The following is a 17,312-nucleotide window of genomic DNA, read 5'->3' on the forward strand; positions in this document are numbered from 1 at the left end:
TTTCGGAAATGTTCCTGACACACACATGGTTCATTATGATGCCTAGTACTTCATCTGGAAACTGGACGTCATAGACGGTGGTGAAGAATGGTGATGTGATGTGAGGACAAATAGGTTTCCGGAGTGGAAGTCTGGAACACTTTGAGGATAATTCCGAAGGTGACTGGAAGTCCGGAAAATGCGTGGGAAAATCGGAGGAAGCTTTCAGAGCGGAGGAGGTTGTATCAGGACAGTGGAAATGCAGCGAGTGCAGGACAAGAGGGCAAGAGTGGATGCGATGCAGGCCTCTTTCTGATGTGACGGAGGAGTCCTGTGAGACATATCTTTCTCCATGAAGCAGAGCTTGTACTGAGGTACAGCTAAGGATAAGTGCATCATCGGAAATCCGGAAATTAGCCCCTATGACCGGAAAATGATCGGAGATGTAATCGCATGATGACTGATGAACTTCCGGAGTGCAGGAAGTGAGAAAGGAGTGCTATGAGGCATGATTTCCTTTGTACGGAGGTCTGAGGTTGAATGGATTTCGATCTGCGATGTGTGCTATCACTCGAGCCGGAAGTGCGTCAGAGGAATCTGCTGGATATGACTGTGAGCTTCCGGAAATTAGCCCCTAAGACCGGAAATGTTCCGGAGCTTTGGTTGCACACTGCGAGAGGTCATGGGCGGAGTTTCCAGGTGCACTGAAAGTTAATGCAAATAGCAGGATTTTGCACACGGTGTGAGGCTTTTTGATAAACACGCATGGTGGATGGAAATCCTGATGATGGGGCGGATGGATCCGAATGGTTCGGAGTAGGGCTATGGCGTGGGAACCAACAGGAGTCGGACGGAAGGATGATGATAGCAGAGGAATGGGTCGGAAACACGGAGATCAGAAACACAAAGGGTCAAAAACGCGGAGGGTCGGAAATGCAGAGGAAGGATGGGAGTGCAGAGAGGATGTCTTTCCGGAATATTCGATATCCATTGGTACAGCTGCTAGAGCAAAAGGATAGCTAGTGTATAGGCTCATAAAGGACGGAGCAAGCTGTTTGATGGGCCGGAGATTGCGTGAATTGACAACATCTGCAAAGACGCGATTTTCCGATGGAACTCCGGAAATGCTTTCCAGGAGGTTTCGGAAGGGATGCAACAGACCGGAAATCAATGGTCCGGAGGTCAACACTGGTCAGGTGGAGGTGGATACTGAAATGGGCCGGCTCCTTCTAGCTCGCAAGTCCTGCAACAGGCGACTGCGTTAACTAGGGATATATAGTCGGTTTTATCGGTGGAGGTGACACAGTGGACTTGGAAGTGGGTTTGTCAGATTAGGGTCGGATGTGGTCGGAAAACATGATAGGAGGTCCGGACGTAAGTGTTTGGCAATGCCAGGGTCTATGGTGAAATATCCGATGGGAGTCAGAACGGATATTGAGTCGGAAAAGCGGAGGAAGAGAACAGATCATCGGAGGAGATGTATGTGATATGACAGAGGTGTTTGCAAGTGGTTCGGAATTCCGGAGTTCCGGATGATAGGGGCTATGGCGTGGAAACCCATAGGAGGTGGATCGGAACATAGAGGAAGTGAGGTGGAAGTGCAGTCAAACACGATGGTACACTAGGCAGTGAAGTCAAATGCATCGGATGACTATCAATGGCCTAGAAAGATCATGGATGAATAGTTCCGGATGTATTCCAATGATATGCAATGTAATGTGCGCTTTTCCCGCGGTTTTCCGGAGCTGATCCGGCCGGAAATACGACTGAATGGTCCGGATAGGTTATGGGTCGGATAGGAAAGCTGCACATGCATGGATGATTGTGCAAGACAGTGGAAATTGTTCCTTTATGGGACGGAGCAAGTAAATTCCGGGTGGAACACAAGCTGAAGAGGGTGAAGTGAATACTCAAGCGGAGTCCCTATCCCCCCTTTTGGAAGATGTTTCCAAACATCAATGGAGGAAAAATGGGCACAGGGTTCCGGCAGGAGCTTCGGATTTTCGGAGGAAACTGGACGTGAGTCACAAGAGTGAACAGAATGGAACGGAAGATACAATGCAACGCAGGACTGTAGTGCTAAAAACTTCGGAGGTATCACCAGTGCTTTTCCGGATCCGAAACAGATTCCAGAGAAGACACTATTGAATGGTGAGGGATTTTAAGACAGGAGCGGAAGCGGGTCCGAAGCAACTCCAAGCTATTGCAAAGTATATCCATTCCAAATGGAGGCGGTCCAGAGACAAGGGGTGCATTGGAGGTAGGAGTAGGAGCTTCCATGAAGAAAGCCACCGGAAATCCGGAGTATTGAGCTCCGGAAATAGGGGTAAAGGTCGGACATTGGTATCCGGAGAAAAAAGGACGGGAGGACAGATGGAAGGATTGCAGAGTGGAAAAGTGAGGACGGAGGATGGACAATTGTATAAAACATGTCCGGGCTATGGCATGGAATACCCATAGGAGTGTTTCGGATCCGGAGCAGGTGTAACTTGTCCTGGAGCGGAGGAGTGAACAGATCTTTTGGAAACATGGAGATTTGACAATGGAATGTACGGATGAGCTATAACGCGAAGGAATGCTTTGGTACTGAAAAGTCCGGACGTCCGAAGATATCCAAAGATATCCAGAGCTTATCCAAAGCTATCCAAAGCTATCCGGAGCCATAACACGAAGGAATACTTTGATACTGAAAAGTCCGGATGTCCGAAGATATCCGAAGCTATCCGGAGCTTATCCGAAGCTATTGGAGTGGACGTGGTATCAGTAACAGTAAAGAACAATCGCAAAGCATGTTTATTCTGATCCGGAAAAGTTCAGAGATGACAAGGAGCAAACCGGAGTTATAGATCGGAGGGGCAGAGACCTTCATCAAGAAAGCCAATAGAGATCCGGAGTTACAAACTTCCGGAAAATAGGGGTAAAACGCGGAGACGTTCGGAAAGTTGTTGATTCGGACGGGATGTCGGATGTAAGAACTGACAGGCTTCTGGAGAGGAACAGATGGTTTTCCAGGACCTACTTCCGGAGAATGAATCGGAGGAGCTCCGGAGTTTTGGTTCGAAGGTCCGGAGGTGGATAATGAAGCCAGGAAATGGTCAGGAATTTGCATAGGATGTAACGGAAGCAAAATTCCTATTTTCCCTTTCAGGAGACATTCCCAATGTCGGAGGAGAATCAACAAAGAATTTCCGGGCGGTGGAAGGGAAAATAGGGGCTAGAGCGGAGGAAAGAGTGCCATCCGGATTCGGAGGCAGGAACCTGAGCGGGCCTTTGTCAGAGGAATCAAAACCCGAACACTTGGCAGGAAAATCATCATGAAAGACGGAGTTCCTCTACAAGGAGGGTAGTGGAGACCAATACAAGGTGAATGCTAATCAGGTTGCGGATAGGAATGGTAGATAGGGGTCCGGACTTTGACCGGAGGAGGTGCCATCCAACATGGAGGCGGACTGGAAATCAACCAGTGGAAGGAAAACATGGCTAGTCCGAAGATAGGGGTTCCGCAAAAAAGCGGATTTGACGTCGGAGGTCTAAGGCATTTCCTGTAGTACCAATCGGAAAGGAGGTCTGCAAAATACCCTATTGATCAACGGATCATGGTGGGTGAGCAAGTATATTCTAGGTGGTACGAGGAGAATCCAAATGAGTTGAATGTTTGGGACATTCCGGAGTTGACTTTGCCAGTTCAGGAAATAGTTCGGAAACGGAAAACATCGGAGTTACAGGGAACTGTGGGGCGTCGGAAAGATAGGATTGGATCAGGGAATTACAGGACATCAAGTCCGAAAACCTATTTGTTCTGCCACGGAGGTGACAATCCTGTTTGGTTTCAGGACCGGAGTGTCATGATACTGAAGTGGAAATGACAGCAGAGCATGAAGGGTGGAAATTGAGCATTCCGGCGGATGTTTACAGATGCAGGGAATGGAGAATGAGCTCCGGAAAATCCGGAGTTTTCATCGGAAATGGGATACAGGAAAATGGAGGGTTCGGAGGAGGAATACACAGTTTCCAAGGGACGGTGTCGGATCCGATTTCAGGTATGATCTAAGGATTCAGTATACTCGGTAAGGTGTGAGTCTGAATATACTGTTAAGACCATGCACAAAGGGTAGGACTGATTCCAAGGGGCTTGGCTTCAGCTCGTGCGCTGCGCCCCTTACCCGAGTATGTGCCCTTAACTTCAGAATGAAGTCCGGAGAAAGTCCAGTGAAGTCCGAAGGACTTCCGGAGGAGCGTGGGAAACTTCGGAAGGACTTTCCGGACGAGTGCGAGAAACTTCCGGATGAGCGCGGGAAAGTTCCGGAGGAACTTCCGGAAATTACGATGGAGTTTCGTCCTGACGGGGATATGTATAATGGCTACTCAGGACTCGTCCTGAGTAGAAGGAAACAGAGGAAAGGCTGCAAGGACAAAGTCCGAAGCAGAATAGGTCCGGAGGACCGCGGGAAAGTTCCGGAGGAACTTCCGGAAACTCGGAGGAATGGAGGATCGGATGAGTGGATGAGTGGAGGATCGGAGGAGCGGAGGAGCGGAGGAGCGGAGGAGCGGAGGAGCGGAGGAGCGGAGGAGCGGAGGAGCGGAGGAGCGGAGGAGCGGAGCTCCGGCCTAGGGAATTCCTCCCTAGGCCTGAGATGGATGATTACTAAGTCGGAGGAATAGAACTGTTACGAGGACTTAGTGTGAAGACTAGTGCGAGGACTAATATGTGTATGATATTCAGACTGAGGAAATACAGGAGTATCTACTGGGGTTTATATACTAGAGGCAAGTCTGTGCAGATCAGTAAGCAGAGGGGTAAGGCTATGTACGAGCATGTGGAAATGTATTAGAAAATAAGACGGATCATAGGAAATGAACTCGGAGATGAAATGAGGTACGGAAAATGAGGAAGTCTAACTCAAGAAGGAACATACAAAGGGATAAGGCACGGAAGATAGACGCGGGTCGGATCCGGATGTCCGGAGATGAATGCGTGATAGGTCTGGGTCCGGAACGCAAGGAAGATAGACGTGGGTCGGATCCGGATGTTCGGAAGTCCGGAGACAGGTGATTACCATAAGGGGATGGGCGCTGATTTAAGGTTTGGGTTCGGACATGACAGATAGGTCGGATCCGGAGATCCGGAGATGTGGATATCAGATCTGGCATCCGGATATCAGATGCAGGAGTACAGGGATCCGGACGGATAGAGGATTGGGTCTGGAGACATGGACAGGAGGTCCGGAGGTCCGGATGAGGCGTGGGAACGTCGTCAGATGTTGGTCCGGAATGCGGGATATGACAGTTGGCAGATATGACAGAGATTTAGACTTAGAGTCCAACAATGTGTGGGAAGACAGATAATCCTTATACAGTGAGATGGGAGTATATATATTCTATGTAAGTAATGCTTAAGCACGAAAGTGAACTGGGAGATGAAGCGAGTATGTGATAACATGTAATAAGGGTCCATTAATGCAACATATGGAATGAGTGCGCAAGCGCCAGAGATATGTCAGAATAAACAGAAATATGATAGTAATATTCACCAATGAACTGAATGGACATGAAATGGATGGACGGAGGATGAGCAACAGAACCGAGGATATATGCACCGATGTGCGCCTGAAGCACTTGTTCGCACGAGCAGCCGAAGGAGCACCGAGTGCGCAGAAATGAGGTGTGAGTTGTACTGTATTTGGAAGGTGATTGGGACATTGGGAATTTAGACCTCTATGAGGCCACAGAGATATCAGTCTCTACAGTGTGCACTTGTCCTACCTATGTCCAGTCTCATTGCGCTAGCCCCACTAGGTGCATAGTTACTTGTTTTTGCATCCCTAACATTGTCGACCGTGTTATTACATGTATTCCCATAATCCGCAGTACCTCATGTCTTATTACATAGGACATCAGGTCCAAAATATTGCGCTACTACTTTTGCCTATAGGGTTCCAGATTTCTACGTATCTATATAAATATTGGACTCCCCATAGCATCATCATCATCCAAGTAGAGGAGAGTCGTTCTCCAATGCTTTGGGGTCAAACCTAATATTTCATAGTTCTTAGTTGACATTGCGAATATCATCGTTCCTTCACCGCCTGTATCCGTCATTGTTATTATTGCACATACCCCTCGCTTTCCCGATGCTCACTATTAGTTTCCAATACACCAAACCTGAACCCAATAACCTAAAAACCTGAAAACATTGGACCCAATGCTTTTGCATCGGACATTGTAATTATACCTTCGGACATTGTTTCCCACACTTGGATTATTGATCCCACATCACTCACTGACCTCCAAAAACTATTTCCAGACCACAGACCCCTGGGTTGAATGCACTTGTCTCACCAAGTATAGCAGACTAGGCAGTGCAAGACCACAACATAAAGATATCAGTTTGGAGCCATCTTTGTATAGCCCCACTCTGTGTTGTATACCTACACCGGTTGAAGTCGGTGTATGGTGATAGCTTCTCAGAAAAGGTGTTCTATATAATACACTAATTAGCTGTTACAGTTGTTATATGAAAAAGAAACTTACTCGAGTTGGATCCAATGATTTGCCATTGAGTATATTTTTCATGCGAGTCTCATCAACTGATGTGCCTGACTGAAAAATAAGGACCCATGCATCATCAATTTCTTGGCATAGTATGCTATTGTCCTTGCACATGAGTCTGATGCGCCATTTTATATTGCACTTCATTCCCATTAAATGAACTTGGTCCTTCCGTGTGAGGCAGCACAGACAAAGGCATCACCTGAGATTTTTGATGCTTGTAAGAATGACTCTGTGAAATATTAGCATGCTTCTGTAAGGAAAGGAATTAATGTACTCACTTCTCAGGATAGTCCACTGAGTGTGTAAAAAATGAGGGAATACCCTATAAGTAACACCATCTCCACATTCTATCACAATACCATACTCATAAGCATGCATGAACTTCTCATCCAGCAGCAGAGCCCATATCACTTGCATTAGTTTATGTTTACAGTGCATGTACACTTGACTAGTAGTAGGGTCACCAAATATATCCATGTATTGATCTTGAAGATCTTCTGGTAACTATGATCAGTATAAAATTAGCTGTGTGTCAACACAAAGAGATTAAGAGACTCGCTGAGGGAATATAAGCTACATGGTGGCATGCAGAGGTGGTTGGTTTGCCTTGCGTATATTTGGATTGATTACCAAAAAAAATATACAAAGGCCAAAGTGAGGTGTTCCCAAAACTTGCCAGATGGGTGACATCAGACCAGAATATGAGTGAAGCTATGGTGCGCTCATACTCGTCCCCTAGTTCCCGAGGTAAATCAAGTATTTCTGCAAAGTCACTAGCATCTCAGGGCTAGAATAAGCTTCTCAGATGACTTTGATTAAAATGGTCCTTAGAACATTGCCAGTACTTACGGTAAGGCATCATATTGAATGAAGCTGCGACATCATCCATGAAAACAGACTTGATGACATTGATGATCAATTGATGATAGATACCAGGGATCTTGAGTTCTGGAGTGTCAATCTCTGATGGCCACTTCATACCCTCTTTTGGCAACCTGATCTTGACAGCCAATTAGTGCCAGCCATATTCCTTACAAAATGGGTTGGCCTTATCCTGTAAATAGCTATCAATGTTCTTTGCTTCCTGTGTATGGGAAAATGAAAGAGCATTGACATGATTAAAAAGTGGATCACCAACAAAAGTCATCAGTTGCTGCTACTCAGCAACAGATTGCTGACTAGTTCCAGAATATTGATAGGTCATTAAAAGGTTGGCAGTAGGAGTAGAGAATGCAGCATATAGATTATCACTGCTGATCTCCTTTGATGATAACCTTTCAGTGTCTCGAGTGTGTTATTGTTGGGCAACAATTTCGGATAGGTGGGATAAATACAGAAGAGACCTGCATCATTTGGAGGTGTTTCAAATGGATCAAGGGTGGAGTGCTCGGGTGTTGATGGAGAAGGTGTACAAGGGTGGGGGTTGGGAGGTTAATCCATGTATTGATTTGCAAAGACATCATGTCCACATTGCTGATGAGCATTGGGCAGCATATGAGCAAGGTGAGTAGTACTGCCTGGCAGAAAGTCTGCAAACTGAGTGGGCATGCATATTTTGTGTCCAAAACACTGAGAGACAACAGGGACAGAGGGAAGAGGTGAGAGAGATTGCAGATGATTCATTTTGACTTGGAAAAATAAGTGGTAAGTATAATACAGCTGTCAAAAATAATACATACATTATTGATGTCAAGATCTCTGTGGTCGATGAACATTGGATCCTGGAGCTCTGACTGCTCTGGAACATTAGCATTATTAGAAACACATGCAGGAGACTCATTACGACAAGCCCTCTTGTCTTTTCTCTTTTTCTTCTTCTCTAATTTTTGCTTTTAGTCAAAGATTTGGTCAGTAAAAGAAAGGTTTAGTGTACATTGAGCTACTGGCTAAGCAGTGGAGGTCATTGACTATAGACAAAATGTAGAGAAGGGAAGAGTGCATGTCTTCACTAACTGTAGATTCAGGTGGGAGGAAGGAATATTTATTGAGGCAGTCTATCCAAAATACAAGCACTACTATATCTATGTAAGGATATGTCAATACCTAAATGAGTGGTGCAAACCATATGAACACACCTTACAATGGAAGTCTTTGAGGTCCATGGCAAAATGACCTTTCACAAACATTCTTGCTGGAACAGTAATGATAATCTATGTCATGTTTTAGGCATCTAGGGAAGTGAGGTGGTCAGCATAAAAACATGCAACATATGCATCTCTACAGCTGAGAAATGTCTAAGAATCAGATTGCAGAGTAAGGTTAGTGTGATAACATACGAGAGCAGACATACCATTTGTCATTGCCTAAATATATTTGAGTTGATTGTTGTTGGCGAAGCAGCTCTGAAGTCAAGGCTGGCTGCAATGGGCAGAGCAAGGTCACCTAAAGACATGGACCTGATGCATTTGATATCTAATTAAAACTCTGCCAGAATCTTGTAGTAATATCAACTGTCCAATCTTAAAGTCTATCAATGTTAATATTAATATATATAGTAACATAACTGACAATACCTGAATCTCCATGCTCAATGAATATTCAAAGATGTATTTGTTTGTATATTTGCTTGTTCCCCTTTTTTAAGTTTGTACAGCTAGATGTATTCAGGGGGTATTAATTTGATCACCAAGTAAACATAAGTGGTATCAATATTAACGTCACATGCCCTACAACATCTCAGATCCAAACTTTCTCTCCCACCACTATGGCACATCATAATTGCACTGATTCTATATCTTCCTCTTTCTCTTCTGTGTCATCCATAAGCTCCTCTGGATTGGAAGTCAGTACTCCCCCAAGTACATCACCACTCCAGATATCTGAAAACGTGGAAGAGACACATTAGATGCATCTAAGATGTGTCAAGCATCTGAGAAGGGCAGGTCTAAGTCCAAAAGGGCCAGGTAAGTCATCAAATGATATTGGTTGTTTTCAAATAGAGCTTACCTAAGGCATATAGGATACATAGCCCAGTTAGAGCCAAAAGAAAGGTTAAGAAAATGAAAAGGTGAGATATTTCATTTGATGCGATCAGATGAATCTCATCTTGATGATATTCTAGAAGATCACATCACAAAGAGCTCACTCCATGTGACCAGTGCATATACAGTGGCTCAAAAAAGTGTTTCAATGTTTATAACTTTTGATGTAATTGCTTTATTATGAGCCAGGATGTAGAAATATGACTAGGCCGTAGGGAGGTGTCAGAAAGCTATATTTCCCAGCCTTATTTATGTTCCCTATAGCGTGGGAAGCTGATGTCATCATGTGCAGATATGGCTATTTCAATTTGGTGACTCATTGAGACACTTTCTTGACTTTTAATTTGATCAATACAATCTCTATAATTATGATACTTTGTGTGACCTCCTTTTGCTCTAATTACTTCTGCCACTCTTCTAAACATGCTATCTATCAATTTTGAACATTTCTTCTTAGCACTGCTTTCTCACTCTGCTGCAACTTTATCCTATAGCTGAAATAGCCCCTATGATGAATTTTGATAGGCTGCAAGCAATTTCTTGAGTATTTTCCAGAGACATTCAATAGGGCTGAGGTCCAGGGACTGTGCTAGATATGATAGAACATTTATATCATGGTCTTTGAGTTGTTGGTGACTAAATTGAAAGCTCACTCCATATGACTAAAGATCACACATTCACTATGTTCTAACTGGGCAGGCTGCTAATGCCACTAAGGCCACCCAATTCATTAATTCCATCATCTCCAGCATTGTTTTCACTCAAACCATCAATAATACTTTCAAGGCAGCAAATCTTAAAGTTATAATCAAGAAGAAAAAGACCCCTCATCTTTAGCATATAGACAGGAGAAATGAACTTTAGCTTTAAAGCACCAGTATTAGACTAAAAGAAGACTGAAGAGGATTATCTTATAAGATAAGGCCAAAATAAACATGATAAGGTCAGATGGCTGGGAATACATCTTAGACAGATAGGTGAACTACTAAAAAAAAAGACAAACATGTAAACTCTCAAGTGTGAAGTAGCAAACATAGAGGTATAGGGCTGTATAAGATGGAATAGAGTATATATTCTCTGTGAAGTGAAAGGCAAAATGAATACAGAGTGGTACATCTCTATTTTAGATAAGAGTCTGCTAAGAAGGATACAGGAATCATAGATTGATGAGGAAGATACTATCTTACAATAAGATAATGATTCTAGGTATATCTCTAAGTCAGCCACCAACAGCTCAAAGACCATGATATAAATGTTCTATCATATCTAGCACAGTCCCTGGACCTCAGCCCTATTGAATGTCTCTGGAAAATACTCAAGAAATTGCTTGCAGCCTATCAAAATTCATCATAGGGGCTATTTCAGCTATAGGATAAAGTTGCAGCAGAGTGAGAAAGCAGTGCTAAGAAGAAATGTTCAAAATTGATAGATAGCATGTTTAGAAGAGTGGCAGAAGTAATTAGAGCAAAAGGAGGTCACACAAAGTATCATAATTATAGAGATTGTATTGATCAAATTAAAAGTCAAGAAAGTGTCTCAATGAGTCACCAAATTGAAATAGCCATATCTGCACATGATGACATCAGCTTCCCACGCTATAGGGAACATAAATAAGGCTGGGAAATATAGCTTTCTGACACCTCCCTACGGCCTAGTCATATTTCTACATCCTGGCTCATAATAAAGCAATTACATCAAAAGTTATAAACATTGAGACACTTTTTTGAGCCACTGTATGTTGCACAATGGATCCCACATAGCCTGGATATGTTCTATGATCTTAAGCAGGCAATCCAGGTATGTTTACTTTTAGAGCAAGATAAAGTGGCCAAGGATGGAGATCCAATGGAAGAATATACCAAGATTTCCCGCACAAATATCTTCAATAACATGTCAGTCTGTTTGAGTGTGTATATGCATATACATGCATGTTAATTTTATTCTCAGTGATGATCACACACGTGCACACTACCAACGGATGTTTAAATACGTCATGGAGCATGCCCCTTATCTTGGGAGTTTGATCAGCAAGAAGAAAAAATGTGAGGAGCTCACAAATCTCATTGGTGAGGTATTTAAGTTCTTATGTACATACTTGTTCTCAGATGCAGAATATGATTAACCATACCTACTCAGAGGATACCAGCTGTCTCAAGAGCTGCATGGGCTCTTATACTGCACCAGTCTCAGATAAGGCCCTCGATTGATATGTTTTTGTCTTGACTCAATTCATCATCACTACTTGAGAGGCTGATAACATCTATAGGCACATAACTATAAGATATGTACTTTCTTCTGGTATCTCTAGCTGCATTGACAAATGGTCAAAATTTGACTCTTCTATAGTCTCTACATTTCCCTTTAATATCTCTAATAGGAGATAGAGATGAGGATCTGATACTATCAACTGAGGAGTTCTTTGTATGCATGACAGAATATGCTTATGTAGCGTCCATACTGGTACTTCAAATGCTCTGCCCTTCCCTTTGCAATATTTAATTAGAGGCAATTCAAACTGATGAGTTGTTGCAACAGAATGAGAAAATGTCATAAACTCTTCTATATAATCTGTCTATAAGATGTCCATTGTCAACAATACTAGAATCAGGGAGTTCAAAAGCATTGCTCTGCATTAAATAAACCTACTTGCAGTGGGTGACACAATAACAAAGAACATCATGACTAAAAAATTAAATTAGTTTTGAATTTGCACAATATTGGTGCTTGGACTCACTGCTGTTGTTATTATACCCATTGGTACCTGACATGGATGTAGGGTTTTGCTAAATACCTGTCAAGTTAAATGAGATATTGCTGTTAATATAATATATAGTGGTGCTTATATTTACTTGAGTCATAAAACAAAAGTCCAAATTCCTGCTTAAGTAAAATGACCTACCATTTTAGGTGATTAGACATGATGATAGAATTTCTGGTGAATCATGTATCACGTCTTTTCACTGTTAGATTACGACTGTAGAAATTGTATTCTTTAGAATTTCATTCAGTGTAGTGTAAGTCCAAAAATTCTTTTATAGTATCATATGTGGTTCTCCTGACTACATCTGCAATGAACTGAAGTGTTGTCTCATTGAACATATTCTTATGTCTGATTCTGATTGCCTCTAGAGGCAGAAAAAGGCCAAAACCAAAAATAGTGTAATTTTGACTTCTGAAGAAGCCTTTATATTCCATCTCTCAGCTTATCTATGTACATAGTCTAAATACCTATTATGATAGATTGAATGTTTGGATTGACATAGACATTGGGTTCTCTGGTTTGACTGAATATGAAAGAGGACACATATTGCTACATTTCATACATAATATTAAACATAGTTGTATGACTGAGATACAACATCCAATCATAAACACAAGTGACACAGCTTGAGATGAAAGACATTATAAGTGTGTGAAAGTGAATGAATATGAAGGCTTGCTCACTCATGGTCATCTGAATAGACTGAATCTATTCCTCATCTTTGTTTATTAGCACCTTAAGAAGGGAGGTAACATTGCAAAGATATTTAAACTTTGTAAAATCTGGTATAAGGATGGTTGTTTCACAAAAGTTTCTATTTGCACACAATATTCTAAGCCAGATGACTTGTTTGAGGTTAAGTTTGTCACCTCGACCTCACATAAACCTTACCTATTTGGGTTGCCATACACCCCTGGGAACGGCAAACTAATTAGCTTGCTTTTCATCAATCTCTTACACTGCCAGTAATTAGTTCAATAACGCTGAATATTTCTAACATGGTAACATAAGATATCGGCAATGTCCGCTACTGTACCGGCAACGAGAGATAACCTTCTTCTTTAGGCAACTGGGCGTCCCGCTCACGACCAAACCTTTGCGCTCGTCGTTGCCCACAACGAGCTCGAATATGATCTCGGAATTAAGTCTAAATTCACTCATTTCTTTCTATCTGTTCCTAACATTAACTATAGCTATAGCCATGCACATATACCAGTACATCATCGTCCCACTCACGACCAAACCTTCGCGCTCGTCGTTGCCCACGATGAGCTCGACTGCTCTCACAGTTGCAAGAACTTAGCATAAAAAGATACTATTCATTATCACGAGGCTAGATAATACCCGGGCATGTATGTAAACACTCACAACAAAATAAGCACAGAAATCAAGAGACGCAATAATGGTGTCAATGGACCAGAGAATTAAGACCCTACATCAGGAGACCCTTGCAATGTAGCAGCTTGGCCCGAGCTCTTTTTCTTTCGAGGACCACGCTTCTGACCTTTATCACTGCGCTCCTTGCGAGTCTTCTTTGGTATGTTGACACCAGTTCCATTCACCATGGTCACGACGTTCACAGCGTGAGTTGATGTCTGTTGCTGGCAAGGAAGGGAGTTAGAGACTTGTACACCATCAACAGAGTCGAGCGGAGGTGCATTGTCGCATCCTTCTATTCTGTTCTCCTGTCCTTCACCATCTACTTCCATCCCAGCATCTCTCTCTGCTCTCGCCTGATCCATTACAGCCTGGAAACACTGGTTATCCCACTCATTAAACTCGCTATCTGTGAGCTTGCGGAAGCGAGTGGCATTCGACTCCCATGCATGGCTCAAAACAGTGAGCTCGGTGCGTGAGCTGATGTCCCCTGGGCAGCAGAACTTCTGGAGTGGCCAGTTCTCGATGATGACCCCCAGCTTCGCAGTAATGTAGGTGTCGAAATTTTGGTAATACATGCGTGATACTTTGGTGGGGGCTGCTGCTGCCTCTATCGGCCAAGTCAGATTACAAGCAAACAAAAGTCTTAAAAAGAAGAGACGCACGAAGCTTTCGTAAAATCATCTCGCTGATAGATTTCTTGAGATCAAGGACTTCTTGAAGGTGAGACTTGGCAAGACCTGACAGTGCAGAACTCAGTCCGATACGACGAGAATATGATTAGGTGCTTACCTTGTACCCCAGCTATACAGAATGCCTCAAAGCGCACTGCAATATCTGCAATGGAGGAACCCAAGCATGCATCAAAGAAGTCAGCAGCACGCTCGGTGACAAAGACATGTGGCTGGTTGAAGTGGTCAATGTTTGCACGTGAGGTGAGCAGCACAACCTCAAGGCCCGTACGTGCATTCAAAGCACGAATCTGTTGTTTGGCGTTAACCAATGGTTGCTAATTGTTGAAAAATCAAAGATATACTTCACGGTCAAGTGAGTCGAGACTTTTCCGAACGTCTTGAAAAGCATTCAAAGGCACGTTGTGTTGGGCAAGCTGCTTGGATTCGCGATGGTCTTCAAGATCTTTGATAGCATCCGTAGTCTCGTTCTTTTGTTCGTCTTTTGACATGTCGTTCCAACGCGCTGCAAGTTCTTTCACGCACTGAGAAGCTTTGAGGCAAGCAGAACCAGGAGGACGTTCTAGTAAATGTACAAGGCATTGAGCACAACAAACAAAAACAAGTAAGGACACATGTACCTTCATTCATCCGTTTCACCTCACGGCGAACAAATGCATTCCATCTCGAGGGACTACGCGATGATGTGGCCATGCGAGTACGCTGCATGAGCTCTTCATGATAATACTGAACACTATGACTACCGAATTTTTCATGTAGTAGCTTTGCCTGCTCCTGCACAACCTCACGGGCATTCTTGAGAGCTTCAGCATATGCAATGCGATGAGCTAGACGTTTTCCCTTCAAAGCAGCCTTTTCGCTGGCAGTGTGCTTGTAGCGACCCTTGCTGCGGTGGCGCCAGGGCTTCCGAGGCTTTTGAGTAGTGAGTTTCTGCAATTTCGTATGATAGCGGCCAAGCCAGTTTTTGGATTTCATAGTGTGAAACAACGAATAAACATTGAATAAAGAGTGAAGAAATGCTGAAAATTTCGCGTTAGCATCAGTTATGTATATAGCCACGTGACTTCAAACAATGACATAGAGCGATAAGTAGGAATACGTGAATCAGAAGGTATTGTCACCAGTTATGATCTGCCACAGCCATCGCGCTTCAGTGACAGAAAGACCCCTTCCAGAGATATCCCGAACAAAATCCTCCCCAGACTGAGAGACTTCCACTGCATGCGCAATACAAAGAACAGCACGAGCAGTGTAACCATGGGATTGCAAATAGCCGTCAGCCATGTCACCAAAAGAAGGAAGCGGAGTATCGTCATGAGGAGAGGCTTGATAATGTGCACCTGTGATTCCACTAAGCTCTCGAATGAATTGATGGACGCAAGGCGAGGCACTGATGGCATGTGACACTGATCCAGGAGTCATTGTTCTCCATGTATGAGGAGCCTTAGGTGTGACCATTAAGTTAGCACCAAGCGAGGCCGATGATTGCCTATGTGAGCTCGACTTAGAGTCAAAAATTAACCGGGCTAGGTTAAGTTTTACGATTAGTAGGACAAGCAAACGGTAGCTGTACTTACCTTGTAAGGCAGCTGATCTTGTAGTCTCAGTACCATGTGATGTTGAGGACGGTTTGAAGCCAGATTCAGAGGAATCTATAATAAGTTTTCTGATTAAATAGGACAAACACGCAATAGCCACACGTACTTAAGACAGCTGCTCTCGTAGTGCAAACCGGTTCTTCCTCGTTGAGTTTCTTGCCCTTCAGGATCATCCATGACATGGCCTCAGCAAATGTTGTGAGTTTCTTGTACTTTGCATTGTTATAACCTGATACGGCGCCATGACAGTCTTCCCTGCATATATAACTGATCAACACGATACTTGAAGATCTAAAATAATACAGTACATACCATGTAGTGTAGATGCCTGGCGTAAATCCATAGATGACGACATAAAATCCCTGAATAGCATGGCACTGAAGGTCTCGTCGAAGAACTCCTTGTGCCATGTCTGAGTTAAGAAACAGCCGCGCAGCGTCAGGTGGAGGTGTGAATTCGTTGATATCCTTCAAAAGTGTTTGAAATTGATTTAATTTTTGAGCGTATTCATCCCACCGACAATGGATGGCGATAGGGAAGTAATGGGCACCATTGAGTTGAGCAGTGAATGGTCTGCAAGATTATTAGTTGTGTATACTACATGACAATAATACATACTGTTCACGAAAAATACCAGGGTTAGGTCCGCCTAAGACAACCCAATAGTTATTTCCAGCGCCTCCCATGAAAAGTGTTGAGTGATGGTGAGAGGAGAGAAAGATGTGACTGTTCAACGTTCAATGTTGAATGATCGATCAACGATCAATGATAGAACATCGAAGTTGAGTTGATTAGATGTTTAGATGTTGTAATCACTAGTCATTCCAATTTCACGCAATTCATCTCCATTGTGTATCGTATATCAGTGCTTTTTCTACTGTAATCTACTTGTATAGTGTAGAGTAGATTACCTAGTGTAGTTCTAAGTCATCCCAATTTCACGCAATTCATCTCCATCGTGTATCGGTGCTTTTTCTACTGTAATCTACTCTACACTATGTACATAAGTCATCCCAATTTCACGCAATTCATCTCCATTGTGTATCGGTGCTTTTTCTACTGTAATCTACTCTACACTATGTACATAAGTCATCCCAATTTCACGCAATTCATCTCCATTGTGTATCGGTGCTTTTTCTACTGTAATCTACTCTACACTACACAAGTCATCCCAATTTCACGCAATTCATCTCCATTGTGTATCGGTGCTTTTTCTACTGTAATCTACTCTACACTACACAAGTCATCCCAATTTCACGCAATTCATCTCCATTGTGTATCGGTGCTTTTTCTACTGTAATCTACTCTACACTACACAAGTCATCCCAATTTCACGCAATTCATCTCCATTGTGTATCGGTGCTTTTTCTAC

General features: G+C 43.1%; 3 protein-coding genes across 3 annotated transcripts; 1 reads left to right on the plus strand and 2 right to left on the minus strand.

Annotated features, from left to right (window-relative positions):
* Nucleotides 1-11,279: 11,279 nt before the first annotated feature.
* On the plus strand, nt 11,280-11,719 carry HD556DRAFT_1443433 (uncharacterized protein; the record flags this gene model as incomplete). The annotated part of the gene is made up of 3 exons (XM_041306604.1): nt 11,280-11,404; nt 11,460-11,578; nt 11,649-11,719. 3 exons carry the CDS (start codon nt 11,280-11,282, stop codon nt 11,717-11,719), a joined length of 315 nt encoding a protein of 104 aa, XP_041160040.1.
* A 1,978-nt stretch (nt 11,720-13,697) lies between these two features.
* On the minus strand, nt 13,698-15,317 carry HD556DRAFT_1237581 (uncharacterized protein; the record flags this gene model as incomplete). Its single annotated transcript, XM_041297909.1, has 4 exons — nt 13,698-14,260; nt 14,443-14,632; nt 14,687-14,904; nt 14,963-15,317. The coding sequence occupies 4 exons, from the start codon at nt 15,315-15,317 to the stop codon at nt 13,698-13,700; spliced, it is 1,326 nt and encodes a 441-aa protein (XP_041160041.1).
* Nucleotides 15,318-15,446: 129 nt separating this feature from the next.
* Nucleotides 15,447-16,626, minus strand: HD556DRAFT_1443435 (uncharacterized protein; the record flags this gene model as incomplete). The annotated part of the gene is made up of 5 exons (XM_041306605.1): nt 15,447-15,868; nt 15,920-15,994; nt 16,047-16,195; nt 16,253-16,513; nt 16,559-16,626. The coding sequence occupies 5 exons, from the start codon at nt 16,624-16,626 to the stop codon at nt 15,447-15,449; spliced, it is 975 nt and encodes a 324-aa protein (XP_041160042.1).
* Nucleotides 16,627-17,312: the final 686 nt, after the last annotated feature.

Source organism: Suillus plorans, assembly GCF_016647745.1.
Source record: "Suillus plorans strain S12 chromosome Unknown HD556scaffold_29, whole genome shotgun sequence".
Classification (NCBI taxonomy): Eukaryota; Fungi; Basidiomycota; class Agaricomycetes; order Boletales; family Suillaceae; genus Suillus; species Suillus plorans.